This window comes from Suricata suricatta, chromosome 17 (assembly GCF_006229205.1).
Source record: "Suricata suricatta isolate VVHF042 chromosome 17, meerkat_22Aug2017_6uvM2_HiC, whole genome shotgun sequence".
In the NCBI taxonomy this organism is placed as follows: Eukaryota; Metazoa; Chordata; class Mammalia; order Carnivora; family Herpestidae; genus Suricata; species Suricata suricatta.
The window spans coordinates 23706962-23733029 of NC_043716.1; the positions used below are offsets into that span (position 1 = coordinate 23706962).

The following is a 26068-nucleotide window of genomic DNA, read 5'->3' on the forward strand; positions in this document are numbered from 1 at the left end:
CACAAACCCCCACAGTTACAGAATTATACAGAACTGAGTACATGTACACACACACACAAACACACACACAGGGAAAGCAGTTTAAGATCAGTGGCTACATTGTATTAGTGTCAATATCTAGTTGTGATATGCATTTTACAAGACAGACAGAGATAGTGAGCCAGGGAGGAGCAGAGAGAGAGAGGGAGAGGAAGAAAGAGAATCCCAAGCAGGTTCCACGCAATCAGTGCAGAGTCTGACGCAGGGCTCGAACTCATGAACTGTGAGATCATGACATGAGCCAAAACCAAGAGTCGGATGCTTAACTGACTGAGCCACCCAGGTGCCCCTAGCCCAGTTATATGCATTTTTAAAATATATTAAATATATTTATATTTTTTATATTAAATGTATTCTAAATATTTCCTCCTACTACTAGGTTTAATAGCTAATTTTTCTCCTAAAAGAACAATGACCAAGGAACAAAATTCCACAAAGACCGACACATACAGAAATTAAACATTTCAAAACAATAAACAACATAACAGTTTTCCAGTTAAAATGAGGAAATACAAACTATTCATAAAGCCAGATAAGTAATTAAAAATTACCTCCACATAATATTTATTGTGCATCTTTCATGCCAGGTATCAAATGGGGTAAGAGAGATAAAGTGGAAAGAAGTAAACAACTTAGTCTTTTTTGGCACTAACATTTTGTAGAACATTAATTGAAAAAACATATATACACAGGGATGCCTGGGTGGCTCAGTTGGTTGAGCACCCGACTCTTGATTTTGGCTCAGGTCATGATCCCAGCCCCGCATCAGGCTCTGCCCTGATTGTGTGGAGCCTGCTTGGGATTCTCTCTCTCCCTCCCTCCCTCTCTCTCTCTCTCTCTCTCTCTCTCTCTCCCTGATTCTTATTCTCTTTCTCTCTCTCTGTCTGTCTCTCTCCCCCTCTGCCTCACTCTCTCCCCTGCTCATATTTTATCCTTCTAAAATAAAATTTCTTTAAGTTTTAGAGATAAAAATAGATATATCCATCTTCCTTTACATGTGCTTAATCTGCTTCCTTTCTCCAGATCTTCCTCATCTTATTAAGTGTCCAGGTTTTTGTTTTTAATTTTTTTAATGTTTATTTATTTTCAAGAGAGAGAGAGCGGGCAGGGGAGGGGCAGAGATGAGACACAGAATCCAAAGCAGTTCCAGGCTCTAAGCTGCCAGCACAGAGCCCAACACAGGGCTTAAACCCAAACTGTGAGATCATGACCTAAGCCAAAGTCGGATGCTTAATGACTGAGCCAATCAGGTGCCCCAATAAGTGTCTAGTTTTAAAGGAAGACTTATTTTCTTAGGTTTTTAGAAGCCCTCTCAGATATAAATACATCTGATTTAGTGGTATATCACTCCTATTTCATAAGTGCAAAAACTGCAGTAAACAAGTTTCTCCTGTAAACTACCTTCACAGTCAAAAACTGTCTCAGCTAAACAAGGAATGAGCAAAGGACAGTAAATACAAACAGTTAATAGCTTGACCTGCCCTTCCAACTGATAGCCAAGCACACTCAGGGCAAACTCTTCCCTAAACTCATGCCAGTTTGGGGCACCTGGGGGGGTCAGTTGGTTGTGTCCAACTCCTGACTTTGGCTCAGGTCATGATCTCACAGTTCATGGGATGGAGCCCTGCTTCGGGCTCTGGACAGACAGTGCAGAGACTGCTTTGGATTCTCTCTCTCCCTCTTTGCCCCTCCCACAACTGCATACACATTCTCTTCTCTCTCTCAAAATAAGTAAACATTAAAAAAAAAAACAACTCATGCCAGGTGATGCCCTTCCCTACACTCTTTGGTAGCTTATATTGACCTAAACTCTGTACCACTCAACCATTACATAAGTAGTATATAACTATGAGAAATTGGAAAAACAAATCCTAACTCAATAACTTGTATAAGAATGTGCCAAATACTATATCAACAGCTGGATTTTACCTTACTAACAGGTGCAACTGGAATACTCATTATAAAACAAGGGAGGACAGATTATAAATATTTTCAATATCCTCATTAAAACAATGTCACTTGCACAATTAATTTTCAGTCACCTCTGTTGAAAATCTCAAACTGAGCCTTAAACAACCAAGAATACATAAGTATATATACCTATCTCTAGTAGTCGAGGAAGATGCTCCTAATTAAATAAAAATATTTTCAGAAAGTAGTAAGTAACAAACCCGACATTTTGGAACATGGGCATTTATTTCCACAATTCCACAGACACATGCCACATGCAGGTTCTAAGGATTAGGACCTAGAGATTTGGGGGAGCCACTGTTCAGCCTCACACACTGCCTAATCAGAACACCTATAATCTCAAGAGGGATGGACAAACTCTCATTTTTATCCCTCTCTGTTGTCCTACAGTTTGGCTGTGGACACAATCACAGTAGTGGAAAATTTGCCACCAGCCTTCTGATAGGTAAACTGAAAATGGCAGCTCCAGGGAAAGGGAAAGCACTGTGAATACTGAAAGGAGGAAGGTGCTCAGGAAAGTTGCTTTTGAACTCCTTGGTTCATCTCCTAACTGCACAAGCATGGATCAGAATCTAAACATGACCACAAAATCTGAGAACTAAAATTTCGGATAGATCATTGCCTAAGTTCCAGACTGACCACTGGGTGGTGTGCACGTGTAACAGATCCAACTAACACTGCACACAGCCTTTGAACACTCAACTAACACTGAACCATCAACCACAACGAAAAGAAGACAGAATGGAACTTGGAGCCTAAATGATCAATATCAATGATCAACAATCTATATGACAATCTAATACAACAAATATATTGACCTCTTATAGAATGTAAAGAGAATCAGGGTGCCTGGGTAGCTCAGTTAGTTAAGCAGACGACTTCAGCTCAGGTCATTATCTTGTAGTTCATGAGTTTGAGACACGTCAGGCCCTGTGCTGACAGCAGAGCCTGGAGCCTGCTTTGGATTCGGTGTCTCCTTCTCTCACTCTCTCCCTCCCCAGCTCACACTCTGTCTCTGTCTCTCTCAAAAAGAAATAAATATTTTAAAAAATATATATTTTTTTTAAGTAAAGAAAATCAGAATCTCATAATGTGGTATTAAAAATGTTTGAAACGAAACCCAGAATTACACAGCATGTAAAGACCAGGAAAGTCTCAATTCAATTAGGAAAAGACAATCAACAATTACATGAGACAGATACTACATTTATCAAAGACGTTGGGGGAGTCATTATTTTTTGAAATATTTTTTTTAATTTTTTTTAATGTTTTATTTATTTTTGATACAGAGAGAGACAGAGCATGAGAAGGGGAGGGGCAGAGAGAGAAGGAGACACAGAACCAGAAGCAGGCTCCAGGCTCTGAGCTAGCTGTCAGCACAGAGCCTGACACGGGGCTCGAACCCACGAACCTGAGATCTGACCTAAGCCGAAGTCGGAGGCTTAACCGACTGAGCCACCCAGGCGCCCTGAAATATTTTTAATGTTGTTTTATTTCTGAGGCAGAGAGAGACAGAGTGTGAGTGGGGGAGGGGCAGAGAGCGAGGGAGACACAAAATAAGAAGCAGGCTGCAAGTTCTGAACTGTCAGCACAAAGCCCGATGTGGGGCTTGAACTCAAAAACTGTGAGCTATTAGGAAACAATACTCATGTTTCATTTTAAACAAAGATCTAGTATATGATAGCAAAGTTGGTTTAATACATTTTTCTGAAGACTGCTTCTATAAGCCTTTTTATTTTTCATCTAAAATTTTTGAAAGTCAAATGTAAAAATAAGAAAAAAAAAAAGGAAAAATAGTTCAGAATACATCTTTAGGTATGGTATTGTATGCCAATATTGTTTTCTATATAAATTTCAAAACACCAATACTGCTTCTGTCATTTGGAAATTAATGAGAAAATTATTCTTCACAGATGGAATACTATTAAAGTTGCCACACATATATAAAATAACTTAAGCAATTTTGCCTACTACTAATTTCTATGAGCAGTGCCAACTATAAACTGGTTTTAAAAATTATACACTATTTTGGGGCACCTGAGTGGCTCAGTCAGTTAAGCGTCTGACTCTTGACTTCGGCTCAGGTTATGATCTCATGAGATGGAGCCCGTGTCAGGCTCTGTGCCTGCTTGGAATTTACTTTTTCCTTCTCTCTGTCCCTCCTCCACTAGTGCACACACTCTTTCAAAATAAATAAACATAAATTTTAAAAATGATAAACTATTTTAAAAGGCTAAACTCTATTCAGAATCTGTAAAAAATGAAAACACATTTTTAGAGATGCTACTAACTTGATTTTTAAAGAGTATCTCAGCTTCTTTCACATTAGACAAGAAAAAAACCCCGAATTCTTAAGCCTGATTTCTCTTTCCTCTGAGGTCAAGTGCTTCAGATAGATAGAATTTTAAATTTATTTTTTTATTTTATTTAGAGAAAGTACCCATGTGAAAGTGGGGGAGGGGGAGAGAGCGAGAGAGGGAGAAAGAGAATCCCAAGCAGACTTCATGCTGACAGTGCAGGGTTGGATCCCACAACTGTGAGATGATGGCCTGAACCAAAATCGAGAGAGAGGTGCTTAAGTGAATGAGCCACCCAGGTGCTCTACAGATAGAATTTTATATCTAGTATTTTCCCATTGTTATTATTAATGATAATTTAACATGCAAATGATGTGATTAAAATTCACCTTCAATTCACCACCTACATTTTATCCTGATGTCCCACATTACTGATTCAATGGCAAATAAAACTCGCTAATTAAATCTTGCATCAGTTTTTTTATGCACAGTAGGACACAGAAGGCCCAAAAGCATAAAAGTCCTTGGAATATTAAAGAATAGAAGGACAGTATGATATAGATAGATAAACAGATAGAAAGATATATACAAAACACATATGTATGTATCACAACTAAAATACTTAATGTGCATTTGGCATTTGGAAAATCAGTGTAAAAAATAAAAAATAATGTGCTGACAGCTCAGAGCCTGGATCCTGCTTCAGATTCTGTGTCTCCCTCTCTCTCTGTCCCTCCCTGACTCATGCTCTGTCTCTCTCTCAAAAACTGAATAAACATTCAAAAAAATTAAAAAATATATATATAATCATAATACTATAAAAAACAAATACTGATTTATCCCAAAACTGTGATACAATTGCACTGAGAAGATGTGAAGGGGAGTGTAAAGGAAAGCTAAATATTTCCTGTAATAGGAAAGCAAAGGATAAAATCTAAAATCAACTAAGCAATAGCAGTAAAAGAATACTAGTTAGGATACAGGTATACAAACCAGAAGCTATTTCTAGAAAGTGGTTGTTGCCTCAAGTGGGAGGACTTTTGGTTTTTAACTAGCTCTTTCTGATTCTGCTTTTGAGCCATGAGCATACATTACCTATTTCTTTTAAATCAATTCATAAATAATAGGTCATAGGACTTTCAAATATGAAATACAGAGCAACTGAAAATAAGGGCACTATAATTCAATTTAAATAATATAACTAAAACATTCATTGCATATATTTTTCAAAAGGCAATTTTATTAAATAAAATTTTCATCTATATAGGAATGACTAGCCCCCATGGACCTGCCCAATCTATTTAAATAAATTCCTGCTGCTACTCACCCTGGATCATAATACAGCTTATATGAAACAGCTTGTGGCAGAAACGGTTAGTTGTCTACACAATATCCATTTTTTCCTTCCTCCTCAGTAATAGAACCTCAATTTTTCCATGATATTAATGATCAATCATAAATCAAAACTTGCATTTCAGATCATCTGCTCTTGTAGATTGATTTGGGGGTAAATACTGGACGCGAGACTTAATGCTTTTGGTTACATGGAATTCTTAGACCTTGGCATGAGAAACTGTGTAAAATGCCTTTTCTTACATATTTTTGAGAGAGGTACAGACAGAATACTAGCAGGGGAGAGACGGAGACAGAGGACACAGAATCTGAAACAGGCTCCAGGTTCTAAACTGTCAGCACAGAGCCCGATGCGGGGCTCAAACTCATGAACCGTGAGATCATGACGTGAGCCAAAATTGGACCCTGGTGCCTATCTTTGAGAGGTTCCTGCAGAGGATCACTAAAGGAAAACTGAAATGCATAGGATAGAATAATCTATAATTTAAGTCCTATTTCTCCAAAAAGACTTACCAAATTTTATTTATATAGATTACTATCCTCTCAAAAGTTACTTTATTGTTAAAAAATAAGTTGTTAAATTTATTAAAGGGAAAATATTACATACTATTTTCAGAAAAAAATAAAATATTCCATTTGTTCCATATTCTTAGTATTATTTTATTATATCTGCCTACAATCCATATTTTTTTCACATAAGAATTATCCTAGAGCTTCAGAGGCCTGTGTCAGGTATCTGTCCCACAGAACCGGTGACGATTAGATTCTAAGCATGAGGATGTATCATAAAATGTTTGTGTAACACAAGAGTCCAAAAGTAAGTTTTAATACTCTTCTTAAACTTAGAGTACTCTGTATTACTTCCCTCCCTTCCTTGAGCCCAAAAGGAGGCTTGCCTAAACAAAATATCCAGGATACCTCTGTACATTTCTATTTATATCTGACAGACTGTCCGACTAATAAACTAATCCTAGGATTAACTGGACAAACCAGATTACCAGCTCTATTTGTCTTAGGTAACTTCCTGTTGCCACTACACCCAATAGCAAGTCCTGAAATTTGGTCTCTACCCCTTTTCTTGTCCTTAAAGATACCTTGTCTACTTAAGTCCATTCAAATACACAATTACAAGTCATACAGCATAAAACCACTGTGTCACTAGATACCAGTGAGGTAAATTATTGGTATACCTTCTCAATTAGCTAGGCAGTGATTTAAAATAATTAATTTCTTTGAAGTTCTGGGTTGTAACTCCCCTTCCACTCAGTAGCATCCTTTAAAGCAAATAGTTGTCCCTTTTTGATAGCTGATCTACTCCCATCCCAATGAAGAAGCTGAAGTCTCCTTAGACCCACACCACAGGTGCTTTGAAGAGGCCTATTCCTAGTTCAGGTTCAACCACTAGGTTTCAAGTCAAAACTGCTCTCCTTGGAGCCAGTGTCTCTGATTTCTGCCCATGGAGAATCCCTAGCTAGATTTTTTCTTTGTTGTTTTCACACCTTAATCTATGATCCTAAGACTGGATCCTTGTCCTCAAAACTGGCTCCTTATCCTACTTCATTATGCATACTTTTCTTGGAAACTGAGTATCCTGGATCTTCTATTTCTAATGATCTCATTCTGGAATCTCCTTGACTTAACTTCAAGTTTCTAAAAGTGTAATTTAATTCATACCTTCAGATCAGGAGAGAAAAGACAGAATTCCAAATTTATCATTGAGAACTCCTTCCTTTTCATTGCCCCAACTTTCCCAGCCTAAGTAGCCTACATCCTTTGCCCCCTCCATTTCAGGCTGATTTCAGAAGCCACTAAGACATCATAAATTTAACTGCACTTCTCACTTTTCTAATTAAAATCAAGCTGGTCATATACCTAATTCCAACAACAATTCTGATCAAAAGTTTGGAGGTTCTTTTGCCTCAGAACTTAAGTGACTAGGAAAAGACCCTGAAGTAGATTAATAAAGTTAGAACTAAAACCCAAATATGCTTACAAAAGACTGAAAAGTAAATGATACATTTTATTATTATTTTTTTAAATGTTTTATTTATTTTGATACAGAGAGTGACAGAGCATGAGAGGGGGAGGGGCAGAGAGAGAAGGAGACACAGAACCGGAAGCAGGCTCCAGGCTCTGAGCTGTTAGCACAGAGCCTGATGCGGGGCTTGAACCCACGAACGTGAGATCTGACCTGAGCCGAAGTCGGAGGCTTAACCGACTGAGCTACCCAGGCGCCCCAATGATACATTTTATTATTGTCAGTTTTTATATTTCAGGCTCACTTTTCCAAGTAGTATAAGTGCTCTTCCTGAAAAACACAAAATGTACATCCAATTAAATATTTTACAAAGTTTTTGAGGGATAACTGAAGTACAATAACCTGCATATATTTTGTTAGTCCCATTTTTTCCCTTTTTTAAAAAGTTTTAAAAATGTTTATTTATTTCTGAGAGAGAGAACAGAGCCTGAGTGGGAGAGGGGCAGAGAGAGAGCGGGAGACACAGAATCCAAAGTAGGCTCTAGACTCTGAGCTGTCGGTACAGAGCCTAACGCCAGGCTTAAACTCATCAACTGTGAGATGGTGTCCTGAGCCAGAGTCAGATGCTTACCTGACTGGGCCAAGGCACCCCAGTCCCACTTCAAACTGCACATATTTCAAGTATACAAACTGATCAGTTTTGTGAGAGCATGTCAAATCACTGCAACCATCACCACAACTGAGAAAAGAGCATTGTTATCACTTCAAAACTGTCCTCATGTCCCCATATAATCTACCGCGCCCTCTTCTTCCCCCTCTACCAACACCTCCCAGGAAGCTTCCTTCAGGGTCCATAACTCTGTGATCTCTAGAATTTTATATGAATGAACAAATAAGCGGTGTTCTATTTTTACTTGGATTCTTTCACTTAACACAATGATTTTAAGATTCATTCATGTTTTTGCATATATCAATAGATCTTCCATTTCATTGCAGAGTCATCAAATACAATTTTACAAAGTAGTAAAAAGAAAAATCTTCATTGTGAAAACATCTTACTATGTTTATGATGTCTAAACCAGGTATTTTTAATGTGCTTCTACTGTATTTTTTTAAGTTTACTTATTTATTTTGGGGGAGGGAGGGAAAGAGGGACAGAGAGGACAAGAAAGAATCCCGAGTAGGCTCCACGCTGTCACAGCAGACCTCAACATGGGGCTTAATCTCAGTAACCATGAGATCATGACCTGAGTCGAGTTCAAGAGTCGATACTTAACCGACTAAGCCACCAGGCACCCCTGCTTCTATTTTAAAAGGAAGAATGTCATAGAAAGACCACTCAATGAAGAACCATATTTTATTAGTTTTATCACCTCTGGGGGGAAAAAAAAAGAACAAAGAACTTTAATTATCTAACTTTGGCAGCTAAAAACACAGGACTATGTTTCTTTAAAACTTCCTCCTTTGGAAATGAAAAAACTTTAAAAAAGAGGTGGAGGCGGCACCTATCTGGCTCAGTTGGAGTATGTGACTCTTGATCTCAGTGTTGATGAGTTCAGGTCGCACAGTGGGTATAGCGATTACTAAATAAATAACTTAATCCCATGGATTATTTAAAAATTTTTAATGTTTATGTATTTTGGGGGAGAGAGAGTGCAAGTGGGGGAGGAACAGAGAAGAGTGGGAGACAGAGAATCCGAGCTGTCAGCACAGAGCCTGATGTGGGGCTCGAACCCACTAACCATGAGATCATGACCTGAGTCAAAGTCAGATGGTCAACCAACTGAGCCACCCAGGCACCCTTTTAAATTTTTTTTTTTTTAAGAGGGAGAGAGAGCATAAAAGATGAGAGAGGGACAGAGGTGGGGGGGGAGGGGGGTAAAGGTGGGGGGGAGGGAAGAGAGGGAGAAAGGGAGAGAGGGAGAGAGAGAGAGAGAGAGAGAGAGGGAGAGAGACGGAGAAACCACAGCAGGCTCCATGCTCAGCTAGGAGCCCCACGTGGGGCTTGATTCATTAACCTGGGATCATGACCTGAGCCAAGATCAAGAGTCAGATGTTCAAGCGACTGACCAACCAAGTGCCCCTCCCATAGAATAATCTTAAAATGTGTATTGTTGAGAAAAGTTAACTAAAAGAAACTAAAGCAATAATTTTCATTATAACCCATGTATTATATGTATGTATTATAACCCATGTATTATATGCTGTTCAAAATTCAAAGAACTTTTACACATTCACACAAAAAAATCAGACATTTTACAATGAATATTTAGTTTAGATAATGTATAAATGAAAGATTCCTACTAAAGAAAAATGATTTTAAAAAAAAGATGGACTACAGTAAAGACTTCCTTTAAGCTAAATATAGAAATATTTTTCAATAATTTGCTATCCTATACTAGTTTGCATACACGTAGTTGGATATGCTGTTTCTTATGCCATTTATTTCTGAGAATACATCCTTGAAAATCCTAAAATTGGCTAAAATGTCACTTAACTACAAAATTAATCCTAAAATCCTAACAATATATGTAGTTATATTGCTTATACATGTATATTACTTATAAGTTTTTATTTTAAGTTACAATATATATAACTGTAATGTTAACCATTACAAAGCCAACTATTTTTTAAAGTCCATCAATTTCCTAATAGCATATTATTTGGGACATTATCTCAGATTCTTAGAAAGGCACTGCAGGATATTCTTATAAGTTTAAGGAGAACAGGGTGGGAAAATGTGTATCCTAAAGCTCTAAGTATAAATGACTCAAACACAAATTTTTTCCTTTTCATATTCTCAGCTACTCAGAAAAAAATAAAGGTATCAAGGTACTTCATTTAAAAGTACAGTAAGAAAGGATTCTCACATTATCACTTAATGACAAAAATAAATGTAAAAGTTCAACTGTATTTATAACTCTTTTCCCTACATTTTAATCTAAATACTGAATGTAATAATTCACACTAGTCAAAGATGATTATCAAAAGATAATAACTACAAATAAAATAGTTCCATTTCTGAGACAAACATAACTTTATTAGGTAGGTACTCAATAAAATAAAGGTATGTTTATTCCACCTATGGACATGGGGAGAAAGAGGGAAATGGTAAGAATTCAGATGTCTGCCTTCTACATTCACCCAAGTTTAACAAATATTAGTTGCTTTCCCTATCATTTAGAATTCTTTTTATATGAATTTTATGTTTCTGTCGTCAAACTTAGCTAAATCTTGGCAGAGTTTTGAACACAGTTATAAATTAAATCAACCTTACTATACCCTGTAATACCAATTAAGGAACATGGTATTGTAGAGATGTGTTTATCAAGACTGATTTGAACAGATAGTATTTCTATCATCTCCTATACCAGTCATGTCAGTAGCTCAGTTAATAAACCGATTCAAGTAAGTGATTACTTTCTCTAAGAGTATTTTTCAACATCAATATAAATGATTTCATTGACATCTGCAATACAACCTAGAAAATTAATAATTTATGTAATGTACTTTATATAATATTTTATTTAAGAAGTTCACTAGTTCCATTACGCTCAATGACATTGCAGCTCCTCTACTATAAAGTCTTTTTTAATAGTTTATGAAGCTGTTTAAAAACCACTCTGTGATAGGGGTGTCTGCGTGGTTCAGTAAAAGCGTCTGACTCTCGATTTTGGCTCAGGTCATGATCTCGTGGTTGATGAGTTCGAGCCCCGTGGCAGGCTCTGCGCTGACAGCAGGAAGCCTGCTAGGAATTCTCAGTCTCCCTCTTTCTCTGTCTCTCCCCAGCTGTCTGTCTGTCTGTCTCTCTGAAAAGTAAATAAACATTTAAAATCACTCTAGAGGGGCGCCTGGGTGGCTCAGTCGGTTAAGCCTCTGACTTCAGCTCAGGTCAGATCTCACGTTCGTGGGTTCGAGCCCCACGTCAGGCTCTGTGCTGACAGCTAGCTCAGAGCCTGGAGCCTGCTTCCAGTTCTGTGTCTCCTTCTCTCTCTGCCCCTCCCCCTCTCATGCTCTGTCTCTCTCTGTATCAAAAATAAATAAAAACATTAAAAAAAATAAAATAAAAATAAAATCACTCTAGATAAAAGTTGTCAGTTAAGAACCATAAAGACAATAATGTACATTTTTTAAGTCCATATGTATATTTACAAGAGAGTGAAATATTCCATTAATATTTTTATCTAATAGAATCCTTGGAATCTTTTCTATCTCATTTTACAAAGAGAATACTTGAAAAACAATGAAATTTAAAAACTAGCATAAATATTACATTGTGAACAAAAGTGATGCAGTTAAACTCTAGTAAACAATTTATAGATTCTAGCTACAGAGAAAGATTTTAAACCAGAAGCCTGCTTAGTATTCTCCTGTTAGCTATATGGTCAAGATCAGGATTTACTGTAACAAATGAAAAAACATTAGCTACTCTTTTCTGGCTGATATAACTACATTAGTTATTTTAGTATATTACAACAGTCAATGATGAATAGCATCAAATGCTAACAATGACTTGAGTTGTTAAGGAAGTTGTTATTCATCATTCTAGAAAATCCAACATAAAGGGACATAATAAATAATACAGATCAATGAACATCAAAACAAGAAAACAAACACTAATCATAACTCTTTGGTCAGTCCCCTTAAACCTAGACTATCTAATAAGTACATGTCCCTAGTCCCAATATGAATACTTCAGCATAAATTTACCACCACGAATAGAAAAATATCCTACTGATCAACTGTTTTCACATGCTGATCACGATGTCTGTAAACACTCAAAGCTCTAAAGATTGCTTCCACTTAAAATATGTATTTTCCTCTAATCTGGAAATGGTTAAATTCAAAGACTGCAAAAGTTAGCGAAGCTAACTGACTTCACAAATATTGGTTTCCTCGTCATTCCTGTGGTAAGATTTTGCAGAATATAATTACTTTTTAAAAATCATTAACAAATCAAATACTCATTAAGTTTATACTATGCACTGCACTCTAGGGCATATTTTTTAAAAGTCATAAAGTCTGCCCATCAAGAATCATAACTTGAGAGACAAGATTTAAATGAACAATTAGCAAACAAGCCATTATTTCATAAGGTGTTGTGCTACACAGTAGAGGCAGGTTTTAACACCAATAAGGAATGGGAGTAAAACAACATGGGCTAAAACTGTCTAAGGGAGCTATAAGGAGAAAGGCGGAATGATATTACTATACTATCCAGTCATCCAGAGTTGCAATCAATCCTAAAATAGAGATTTAAGAGTACGTACTCATTAACGATTTCTTTTAGCTGGAAACTCTTTAAATTCATTAAAATGGTGAAAGCTACTTTTAAGTGAATGTGAAAACAAAAGGAAATGATTACAAATTAATACTACATGGAAATATTTTGTTATTAGAATTTCTTTGGGAGAATAGAAGTTGGGCAATGGGTGACACCTTGAAGAAAATATAAGCACTGGTTTATTAAGAATTAGTGGCTTTGGTTCAGAATAGGCCAAATTCAAAAATATACATTTTTCATTTACTTACCATGTACTTCATTTTTACTTTGTTTTCTCCAACCCCTCAAATTTTATTCCTTTAATATTCTACTCAAATAATAGGTGGTTACTATTAATAAGCAAGGTCAGAATGGCACCAAAATATTTAATTACATTAATCTATCCTAGGAACAAGAGACTAATGAAATCAATGCTTAAATTCTAAAAATTGTAAACTATCGTGAGTTCTCCATCCAAAATGTCTTGAAATTTATCATAGCAAGTCTTCAGAGAAGGTAAAAAATGGAAGTTCAGTTCAATTCCAAATATCTCTCATTTGCTCTAAACATTTACAGCGTCTCTCTTCTAGGAAATAATTTAAAAATTTGGTTCCTTAATTAAGGACTAAAGTTTTTGTCTTTTTAAGTTCATTATCCTTTTGCAGTAAGATTCTAAAAATATCTCCCCTTGGGGTACCTGGGTGGCTCAGTCAGTTAAGCCTCCAACTCTTGACTGACTCTTGATTTCTGCTTAGGCCATAATCTCAGGGTCATGAAATCAAGCGGCATTGCGGACTCCACCCTAGGTGTGTAGCCTGCTTAAGATTCTCTCCCTCTCCCTCTGACTGTCCCCTGCTCACACACACAAGCTTACTCTCTCAAAAATAAATAAATAAATAAATAAATAAATAAATAAAAAGAAAAAAATACCTCCCCTTGCTCTTGAAAAATATATTACTTTCCCTTTAAAGAAAATCACTGATTAACTAGGGAATAAAGTTCTCTCACCTCCCACAATGAGCAGCTTAAGTGGTTCCTGGGGCTGTTCTTATAGAGATACTGACATTAAAATAATGCTGTTGTGCCTCAAAACATTAATTTCAGAATCTCAACAAGAGTAATGACCCTCCTCACCCAAATTTAAGGACAAAGTTCTCCATAGGATTTTAAGAAAGTTCTCATAAGGGACATCACTTTATTTATAAATCCCATCATTTAACTTATTTCTCCACAGCTGTAGAATACACATCCTCCATTCTGAGTCTACTTAATCAATAAAACTAAATCCAAGCTTCAAAACCTGAATTTTGAATGGAAATGAAGTTTCAAAATGGAAACTTCACTTCCATTTTTTAAAATGTACCATTTCTCCTTCAACAAATATCTTACTCTACATATATGAATTATACTGATAAATTCTCTCCCTCTCCCAAACACACAAAAGGTAATGAAGTCTATCTACTGACACTCCTATCTCAGAGAAATGGCTAAAGTAAAACACAAACTCATTTTATGTAAATGCTGAAACTATTCTAGAACTCAGCTTTTTTGAGTTCTTTCTGAACTTTTTGGGGTTCACTCATCTTTTCAAGATTACAATATGAGAAATTATTATAAGGACTTCATTTCCTGAGAAAATATCAAAGATTAATTAGAGTACTTAGCTCCTTATCATACTTTACAACTTACACAATACACTATACCTACTAACCAACATCCACATGTCCTCATTTAAAATAAGCTTATATCAGTAAATAGGGCAAAAAAAGCTAACATCATCACTAAAAGCATTTATAGAATTTATGTGTTTAATACAGTACTAGAGTTTACACCAAAAGGCATTAACTACAATGAAACTGAAACTTGAAACTATCATTGTGGACTTTACAATTTAAAATTAAGATCGTTCTTGTAAAATAATTACTTTAATTATTCTAGCCAGTGATGACTCTTAACAGAGAATCCAAAGGACAGAGCAAGATTCCTGAAATAGTTTTGGGTAAAATGAAATTTATGAGATATTCACATAAAAATAATGTTGCAAGGAGTTCCACTTCCACTTTGGATGTAAAAAGTCTGAAAGAGAGTTATTCCTAACCTAAAAACCAGAAAAAGCCAGATAAACTATCATATTACAACATTTCTTGAGCCTGTCAGAGGCAGCCAAGCAGCCTGACATCCCAGGAAGGACAGATTCCTCCAAAACATAGGATGCAGAAATTGCTTGTCCAATAGCAGAGCATGGGAGGAAGATGTAGGTGCTATTGAAAGACAGTAAGAAAAAAAAAATCAGCTAAAATTTTAAGTGATCTGTTTTCTGTTTCTATAAAGTCAGTTATTCCCGTCATTTCATACAAATGGGATTTTAAAAATGGGTCTTTGTGTTTGGCTTCTCTGACTTAGCATGTTTTGAAGGCTCATCCATGTACATATCAGAAAACTTCATTCCTTTTCGTTAACAAATAATATTTCACTGTATGGATTTACAACATCTTGTTCAGTTGACAGATATCTGTCTTATGCAATGAAGACTACAAAACATGAAAAAAATTAAAAACAAAATGTAAAAACTTCCTAATTTCATAAGTCAGAAGATTTCAATACTGTTAAAATGGTAATATTCATACTGAAACAGAAAGCCCAATAAATAGTATTAAGAACAAAAGTTAACTCTATCTTAATTCTGAAACAATGGCAGAACAAGAAAGTACACACTTTTACACAAGAGTACATTTAAGAGAATTAATGCAACATAAATCCTGATTAAAAAAAGAAATAAGGGGTGCCTGGGTGACTCAGTCGGTTAAGCCTCTGACTTCGGCTCAGGTCAGATCTCATGTTCGTGGGTTCAAGCCCCACATCAGGCTCTGTGCTGACAGCTAGCTCAGAGCCTGGAGCCTGCTTCCAGTTCTGTGTCTCCTTCTCTCTCTGCCCATCCCCCTCTCATGCCCTGTCTCTGTCTGTATCCAAAATAAATAAAACATTAAAAAAAAATTTTTTTAATAAATAAAAAAAAGAAATAAAAATTTAAAATGTGTACCCTTTATTATATGAACCTCAGTTTCAAAAGCACATAACACAGGTTAGAAACAGAAACTGTCCTTAATTAAGAATGGTGAATTCTATGTAATATACCAAGCTTAAATTAAAATTCCTATAGTTTTCGGTGTTTTATTAACATTTTCAGTGTTTTATTCTCTATTCATATTTAGAATGACATAGTGCATATCTGTGTCTATAGCTATAAAATAATTAACTATTTTAAGAAAGTATATTTATATCAACTTACCACATTTTATTTCTATCTAAAATTTTTAGTAGAGATTAAATAACCCTTTACAGGTTCCAGTGAACCTGGCATTTCATTTCTAACACTTAATTTTACAGAATTAATTTAATTAGGTTTTACTAAAATGGAAAAGTCTTCTTTAACACAAAATTTATAAAACATATTCCCAACATAAAGTTTATATGTCAGAGTAACAAAGTATATAAGAATAAGAAGCCAGTCATACAAATGGTCCCATGATTACAACCAGTGGCTATTAAAGCTCAGAAATATAAAAGTACAACTGCTGATCTGTGTTACTTCCATATGGCCTCTAAAAACACAGCCATACTGACATCTAAAATAAGACTTGTTTTAAGATAAAAATAAGAAGAAAGGCAAACCATAAGAGATTCTTAAATACAGAGAACAAACTGAGGGTCTGTGATGGTCATTAAGGATGGCACTTTTATGAATGAGCTCTGGGTGTCCTATGTTAAGAGATGAATCACTGGGTTCCACTCCTGAAACCAAGACTACATTGTATGTTAAGTAACTTGAATTTAAATAATAAAAGATAATTAAGATTAAATAAAATGAAGTAAAATAAAATAAAAATACCTATTTACCTACTCGGCAAGAAAAATAACTGTAGGGAAAATTATGCATGTTCAGACTGGAGGCTCCTCAAGAACTCAGGATGGTGGATAGCTATCTCAAAGAAACCCTAGAATATAAAGATTACCTCAGCAACTTTGGGAGGAACTCCATCCCCAAGCACCTCCCTGATGAAGCAGTGCTGGCCCATATAGTAGGAGAGTCCACAGGTCCTCTTGAAGGCATCTTTCAGTCGTTTCAGCTCTACGTCTGTAACTGCAATCCAGAAATTGAAGAGGGTAAGAAATCAGTAGAGAAAAAACGCATTGAAAATCTTTTTCTTAAAGTAAGTGTTGGCAAAGATGTGGATAAAAAGGAATCCTTGCGGATTGTTGGTGGGAATGTAACTCAGTGCAGCCACAATGGAAACAGTATGGAGGTTCCTCAAAAAATTAAAAATAGAAATAACATATAATTCAGCAGTCCACTTCTGAGTACTTCCTCCCACCCTCACCTACCTCCGAGCATTTACCCAAAGAAAACAGAAAATAATTTGAAAAGATAGATGTACCCCTATTATCACTGCAGCATTATCTACAATAGCCAAATTATGGAAGCAACATAAGTGTCCGTGAACAGATAAATGGATAAAGAAGGTATGGTACAGATATATACATATATATAATGTGGACTGTTACTCAGCCATAAAAAAAAAAAAGAATGAAATCCTGCCATTTGCAACAACATAGATGGACCCAGAGAGTATTATCCTAAGTGAAATAAGCCTGACAGAGAAAGACAAATCCTGTATGATTTCACTTACATTTGATATCTTAAAAAGAAAAAAGAAAAAAACCCCTACAGAAACAGACGCATAAATACAGAGAAAAAACTGGTGACTGCCAGAGGAGAAAGGGATGAGGTGATGGACAACGTAGGTGAAGGGAATAAAGAAGTACAAACTCCCAGTTATAAAATAAATAAGTCATAGGAATATAAAGTACAGCATTGGGAATATAGTCAATAATATTGTATTAACTTTGTATGGTGACAGGTGACAACCATTTCCTTATGTATATAAACGTTGAAGCACTATGTTATATACCTGAGACTAATATAATATTGTGTATTTTTTAATTTTTTTAATTTATTTTTGAGAGACAGAGAGAGACAGCGCAAGCAGGGGAGGGTCAGAGAAAAAGGAGAGACAGAATCTGAAGCAGGCTCCAGGCTCTGAGCTAGCTGTCAGCACAGAGCTCAACACAGGGCTCAAACCCACAAACCGTGAGATACTGCCCTGAGCTAAACCCGGATGCCTAACTGACTGAGCCACCCAGGCAACCCTTTATTTTTTTTTTATAATATATTGTATATCAACTATACTTCAATTTTTAAAAAATCAAAGTAAAGAAATCTTTACATTTTTCCAACCCAATTCCTAATACAAACTGACCCTAATAAAATAAAAAATATTACTCTTAATAAAATATTCCTAATAAAGTATTAGGAAATAGTATTCCTAATAAAAATATTACTTCTCTTAGGACAGATACCATATGTTTTCACTCATATGTGAAACAGGAGAAACTTAACAGAGGACCATGGGGGAAGGGAAGGGGAAAAATAGTTCAGGAGAGGGAGGGAGGCAAACCATAAGAGACTCCTAAATACCAAGAACAAACTGAGGGTCGATGGAGGTGGGAGAGAGGGGAGAGGGGGTGATGGGCATGGAGGAGAACACTTGTTGGGATGAGCACTTGCGTGTTATATGGAAATCAACTTGACAATAAACTATTAAAAAAAAGAAATTAAAAAATATATTACTTCTCTTTCCATGTAAGTATGACAAAGCCAAAGATATGTTGTCATAATTCAAATATATTCAAATCTAACAAAGAAAATAAATGTGAAAATTGTTAACCTACTACTTTCCAACAACTGAATGTTAAACATACAAATTTTAGGCAAGGGCAAGGAAGAAGTAACAAGTATTTCAAATTAGCTGATAATCTTAATGGCATTAGATACTGGCATTAATGTTTTCAGCAACAATCCACTCATTTCTTTTGGGATTAAAATTATATTATCTGTACTTCTTGAGTGCTTATCTATCCATGTGGAGGACAGCTCCAAAGTTTAGCTCAGATTTTATTTATAAACAAAGTAATATTCTATAAATTGATTATTCTAACAAACTAAGTTTATTTTCTTTCTTTTTTTTTATTGTTTATTTTTGAGAGAGGAGTGAGAGAGAGAAAGAGAGAGTGAGCACAGGGGAAAGGCAGAGAGAGACGAAGAGAGGGAATCCCAAGTAGTCTCCGCGCTGTCAGTGCAGAGCTCGATGTGGGGCTCAATCTCATGAACCACAAGATTATGACCTGAGCTGAAATCAGGAGTTGGATGCTTAACTGACTGAGCCACCCAACCACCCTAACAACGTAACATTTTTAGACACCCACTATCAACAAAATTAGTGAGTCATTATTTTATTTTAGGCATTGCAAACTTTTTTCACTGAATAGAACAGTATCTGTCTATAAGAACAAGAAAAATACTCTTTAATATTACGCAGTCAGTTCAAGAATCATAAGGGCATCAGAGAAATGGTACCTTTAGCCCATGCTGGAGGAAAAGAAGGCTCTGGACAGAAAGAATGATTACATAAAAATTTAAAGGCTAACCAAAATCAAAGGGACAAAAGCATGCCAGGAAAAGATAATAGTTTGTTTTAAAGTACAATGATGTACGGAATGTATGGAGAATTCTTTGTTACTATAACAAAATAAACAAGGCAGGGAATAGTTAATTATAAACCTACACAGGCAGTCATTTGACCAAGCCACAGAAATGTTGCTCTAATAAGGAAGGGATATAGTCAGATTCAATTCAGATACAAACTCCTGGCAGATAAGAAACAGGACACAGTCCAATACAATTCAGATAGTTTATTCTACTAGTAGTGTAGAGAAGCAAAAAGTAGACTGCTAATACAAGAAGAAAAGGAGAAGCTAAGTCTGGGAAATGTGTACAAGAAAGTCAGTAGAACTCCACACCTGAGTGAGACCCTAGCTAGAACATTACTCAGGATTCTAGTCAGGGAAACTTGTAGGATGGTATTACCATGTAGAAAGGGAATGTAAGAAAAAGAGTAAGTGAGCAAGAAAAGATGATAAATTCTGGTAAGGATATATAGTGTATGAAGAACCTTGGGGAAATTCATTGAGTTTTCCAATTATGAGTGTAGAACTTAGAGGAGAGGTTTGAGGAGAGTCATCAGCATAGAGGTAGCAATTAAAACCATAAATAAGCAAAACAAGGAGTAAGAGACAAAACCATAAAAAAACCAATTCTTACAGTATCTGCAGATAAAGGGAAAATACTCTAAGAATACTGATAACAGGAAAAACAAGTATAGTCTCCAAAGGACAAGAGAAAGGGACTGGTCTACAGTCTTGTGTAAAAGAGAAAGGATCAAAAAGAAAAAGACTGAAGAGTCCCTGCCACATAGATTATCATCCAATAAATGTTTGCAGCAGGGACAGAAACCTCATGGGTTTGACAACCTATAGGCAATGACAAAACAATAAGAGATCTAATACTTGAATGAGCTAGAGAAAAGTGTGAATTCTAGATGCTTAATTTGTTAAAAACTGGAGTAGTACTATTAACATCCTTAAGACACTAATTTTTTTCCTTTTAAGAATGCAAAAGTGAAAAACAGAACAGTTTATCTCCTAAATTATAGGAATGGAAAAGAAATTACTTCAGCTAGTGGAATACATACTTCTTCAAATTGCCTAATTTTCATTAACATCATTACCAACAAATTAGAATGCTCATAGTAGTGGAAGAGACAAGAAAATCAATCATTAAGATATAAAAAAATAATCTTATACACTGTTGGTTACAGATCATTTGAAGGAACTGTTTGGTAATATGTTCACAAAATATCAGTCTGGTGACTAATGAACTTATAACAAGAAAATATACGCATAAGAAGCAAATGCCATCCATCAACACAGGATGGACTAAATAAGTTATTGTATATGCTCAAAATAGAATATCAGACACTGAAATACTGTCATGGATCCACATTTACTGATAATAACCAGCATTATTATTTGTTCAAAATAAAGAGACTAATTGGCTAATCTGTAAAAAAGGAATATCCAGAAGTATTCTCTTTTGTACAAGTGAAAACTTTGAAAACTTTAAAAATAAAATTTAGAACTGCAATCGCACACAGCAGGGCCATTCCTTGTCACCAGAGTCTTCTGTAAGATGACAGTTTGAAGAGTACATACCTTATTGGATGATCTGTTCATTAATGCAAAGTGCTCAGAACAATGCTTGAGTTATGGAGAGCCATCTAAGTGCTATTTATTGTGGCTGTTATTGTCATATCTGTGAGATGAAAACAGCCTCAGATGACTGTTGTGAGAATACCATGAAATAATATGAAATTATACCATAATACTTCTCATATATGTTGCTTTCTAATAGCTTCACATACTTTTATTTCAGCCAAGGTGCCTTATGAACATCAAGAACATAATAGCTCAGGTCTGGTACATCTAGGCATTCAAAAATGGTAGCTATTTTAAAAATAAAATAAAATAAAATTTTAGGCAGGTGGAAAATAGAATAGAATCAAGCCTAGTAAAATTATAAGTCAAAAAAATGTATCTATATATATAACATTAATGTGATTAGTTTTAGAAAGAAGAAAAAACAATTTCAGGTAAAAAATGGAAAACAACACATTATTAAAAAATTTATTCTTGCTCTAGACTTCATTAAAATTACAGCAAGAATAAAAAGGATATAAACTCACAAGGGCAAAGAGAAGAAACAACTGAGGACCTAAGAGTCTAATTTTTCCAGTAAACATTAAGTGTCTGCAGGAGTGGTACCGACCTAAAGCAGACCAAATAATTGAAACCTAAGTTCTAGCAGCTGAGAAATGTGAAGAAACAAACCAATTTCACTATTTTATCCTGCCTAGAGCACCCCAAAAAAGGCTCAGGAATTGATGGTACCAATTACCACAAAACGAAGGGGGAGCAAAAGGTAGGGATAAAGAGAGACTGGTTGAAAGTTTATATGAAAAATGGTTAGACTCTCCGGTGTAAACTTGAAGCACAATACAGGCAGGCACCAATCTATCATACAACCAACCCTTTCTCACCAACCTTTTAGGTGTAGATATATATTAAACAAAAAGGCTCCATACATAGAAACACAAGGCTTAGCTGAGAGCTCTAATAATAATAATGAGGTATGAAAAAAAGGAAAGATTAAGTGAACATTTGTAACCCATGCCCTACTCTGACACATGTATCACCTAGGCAGGATAAATAGGATTCTCTAAAGACAAGTCAATGATCCCAGAACAAACACCTACTGCTACTGACATGCGGTGAGAGGGCCATCTCTATCCCTCACTTAGAAATGGCCAGGTTCCCAACTAACCAACAGGAAAACCCACAAGTCAACAAGTGAGTCAACATGTAAGTCTTCTAATCAAACTTTTCTTTTTAATGTTTATTTTTGAGAGAGAAAGAGAGAGCGCGCACGTGCATGAGTGCGGAGGAGCAGAGAGAGGGAGACACAGAATCTAAAACAGGCTCCAGGCTCTGTGCTGTCAGCAGAGCCCGATGAGGAGCTGGAACCCACAAACCGTGAAATCATGACCTGAAGTCGGGCACTTGACTGACTGAGGCACCCCTAATCAACCTTTTAATGCACACTTTTAAAAATAAATGGCCAGTCTGGCAATTCTCATAAAGTTAAGCATATACTTACTTACCCAATGACCCAGCAATTCCACTCCAAGAGAAATGAAAATACAGTACAGAAATATATATAAGAGTTTTCATAATAAGAACCAATACAGGGATGCCTGAGTGACTCAGTTAAGGGTCTGACTCTTGATTTTGGTTCAGGTCATGATCTCACAGTTTGTGGATTGAGCCCTACGTTGGGCTCTGCACTGACAGTGTGGAGCCTGCTTGGGATTCTCTTCCTCTCTCTGCCCCTCCCCAACCCATTCTCATTTTCCCCCGCTCTTCTCAAAAATAAACAGCAGTGCCTGGGTGGCTCAGTAGGTTAAGTGTCCAACTCTTGATTTTGGATCAGGTCGTGATCTCACAACTTGTGAAATAGAGCCCCTCACCAGGCTCTTTGCTGACAGCACAGAGTCTACTTGGGATTCTCTCTCTCCACCCTTTTCCTGCTTGTGCTTGCTCTCTCTCACTCTCTCTCAAAATAAATACTCAAAAGACTAAAAAACTTAAAAATAAATAAACTTTAAAAAATAGCTAAAATACTAGGAAGAACTCCTTTGTCCATAAACTGGTGAAAAAATAAATGTGGTATATCCATACAAGGAACAGTATTCTGCAAATAAAAATAAACTACTGATTCAATCAACAACATAAATGAATCTCAAAAATGATACTGAGCAGAAGAAACCAGACACTAAAGAACACATACTGTATGACTGCATTATATCAAAATCTTACAGTGGCAAAACTAGCAACGACAACAAAGACAACTAGTAGTTGACCAGTGATGAAGTGAAGGATGTGTGGGTGAGACTGTAGGAAACAGACTGCAAAGAGGTAGGAGGGAACTCTTCTGAGGTGATGGTGTCAGAAGCTAAGCACTTGGCTGGGAGACCAAATAAGTACCAAAAAATATAATAATGAGAAAATAACAATAATCTCTTGAACCCTTACCCAGACAACTATAAGAGAATTGTTCTATATCAAAATGAGAGATTAAACAAAAAAAAAAGAAAGAAAGAAAAGGGATCTAGGAAACACTGATTTCAGCATGACAGAAGTAAAGGGAATCTCCAGGCTGATTAGGATATGACACCCCAGGATGACAACTGTACAGGAGGCCTAGAGGGCAAGACCAGATCAGAAATGAAGAATAAGGGCTCAAGGGGAAAAAAAAGAAAAAAAAGAAAAAAAGGAGAGCAGGACAGTAAACCATAGGACTTTAACCACAGTGGGAATAGCTTTAAGAAGTATTTCACCTTCAAAAAATAAATCTCAAGGACAAATTTTACTTTAGGTTTTTCTTAACAACCTAGAAACAAAGAGAAGAAGCATTTCAAAATACAATTGACCCTTTGGGGCGCCTGGGTGGCTCAGTCGGGTAAGCCTCCGGCTTCGGCTCAGGTCAGATCTCATGTTCATGGGTTCGAGCCCCGCGTCAGGCTCTGTGCTGACTCTAGCTCAGAGCCTGGAGCCTGTGTCTCCTTCTCTCTCTGCCCCTCCCCCTCTCATGCTCTGTCTCTCTATCAAAAATAAATAAAATATTAAAAAAAAAAGTTTAAAAAAAAAAGTTCAAAATACAATTGACCCTTGAACAAATCAGGTTTGAACTACATGGGTCCACTTATACATGGACTTTTCTCAGTAAATATATTGAAAAATATACTGAAAAATGTTTTAGAGACTTGCAATTTAAAAAACTCACAGATGAGCTGAAGAGCCTAGAAATACTGAAAAAATTGAAAAGGTGTGTCATAAATGCATGAAATATATGTAGATACATCTGTTTTATCATTTACTACCATAAAATATACAAAATCTATTAGAAAAGTTAAAATTTATCAAAACTTACACACACAGTCTGTATATGGTGCCATTCCAGTCAAGAGAAATGTAAACAAATGTAAAAATGCAGTATTAAATCGTAACTGCATAAAATTAACAGCAGAACATGTGGTACTACTGTAATAATCTCGTAGCTGCCTCCTGTTGCTATTGCAGTGAGCTCAAGTGATAAGAGTGCTTAAAACTCTGTGTGACGCTAATCATTTCCAAATGAACAGTTCATCTCTCCAATAAACTGTTTCACAGTAAAAAGTGATCTCTCATGGTTCTCATGTATTTTTCATCACATTTAGTGCAAAACCATAAGCCTTGAATAACACCAAGACCCATACAAAGTGCCACTAAGTGATACTGTAAGTGCACCCAAAAAGCAGAGAAAAATCACATAATAAAAAGCTGAATTGCTTGATATGTACCACAGACTGAGGTCTGTAGGTACGCTTGTCCACTATTTCAAAATAAATGAATCCAGTGTAAGTGTACCTACAGACTGAGGTCTGTAGGTACGCTTGTCCACTATTTCAAAATAAATGAATCCAGTGTAAGAAAAAGGAAATTCATGAAGCCGTCACCACATCTGTGACAGCAGAAGTGAAAACCTTGCACTTTTTGTGAAATACCTTTTAATGTTGTGTTTAAAATGCAGCTTTTATGTGGGTGCAAGTTGCTAATAAGAAAGGCATACCTGTAGACTCAAGATTTTTCAATTCAAGAAAAATTCAAGTCCTTATATGACAACTTACAGCAAAAGGAAGGTGAAGGATCTAAAGCAAGCTGATGAATTTAATGCCAGCAAAGGATGGTTGGAGAATTTTAGAAAGAGGTTTGGCTTTAAAAATGTAAAGATAACATGAGAAGCAGCTCCTGCTAAGCAAGAGGCAACAGATGAATTCTCAAATGTCATTTAGAAAATCATTGAGAAGGATATCTGCCTGAACAAGTTTTTTTTTAATTTTTAATATTTTATTTATTTTTGAGAGAGAGACATAGTGTGAGCAGGGGAGGGTCAGAGACAGAGAAAGATACAGAATCCGAAGACAGGCTCCAGGCTCTGAGCTAGCTGTCAGCACAGAGCCCGATGCAGGGCTCGAACCCACGAACCATGAGATCGTGACCTGAGCCAAAGTCGGATGCTTAACCGACTGAGCCACCCAGACACCCTTGCCTGAACAAGTTTTTAATGCAGATGAAAGTGCCCTACCATATGAAAAAAATGTCACAAAGTACATTTATTAGTAAGGAAGAGAACCAAGCACCAGGATTTAAGGTGGAAAGAGACAGACTGTTTTGTGCAAATGCAGTAAGGTTCATGATCAGCAACCATAAGGTTGCTAACACCTGATCCTTGAAAGGAAAAGATAAACATCAGCTGCCAATCACTGGGTTGTAGAGCAAGAAGTCTGTGGACAAGAATCCTTTATTCTAAATTGGTTCCATCATTGCTTTGTCCCTGAAGTCAGGAAGTACCTTGCCAGTAAAATCTACTTGTTAAAATTCTTGAGGACGCCTGGGTGGCTCAATCGGTTAAGCATCTGACTTCAGCTCAGGTCATGATCTTACGGTTTGTGAATTCAAGTGCCACATCTGGCTCCATGCTGACAGCTTGGTGCCTAGAGCCTGGAGCCTGCTTCAGATTCTGTGTCTCCCTCTCCCCTGCCTCTCCCCTGCTTG

At 36.2% G+C, this 26068-nt stretch overlaps 1 protein-coding gene across 2 annotated transcripts in view; it reads right to left on the reverse strand.

Annotated features, from left to right (window-relative positions):
• USP32 (ubiquitin specific peptidase 32) overlaps positions 1–26068 on the reverse strand; it is a 228218-nt gene that overhangs the window by 148642 nt on the left and 53508 nt on the right. For both annotated transcript variants that reach the window (XM_029927232.1, XM_029927231.1), the window contains exon 2: positions 16915–17042. In XM_029927232.1, coding sequence (XP_029783092.1) covers positions 16915–17042 — 128 coding nt within the window. The remainder of the gene's footprint in view (positions 1–16914; positions 17043–26068) is intronic.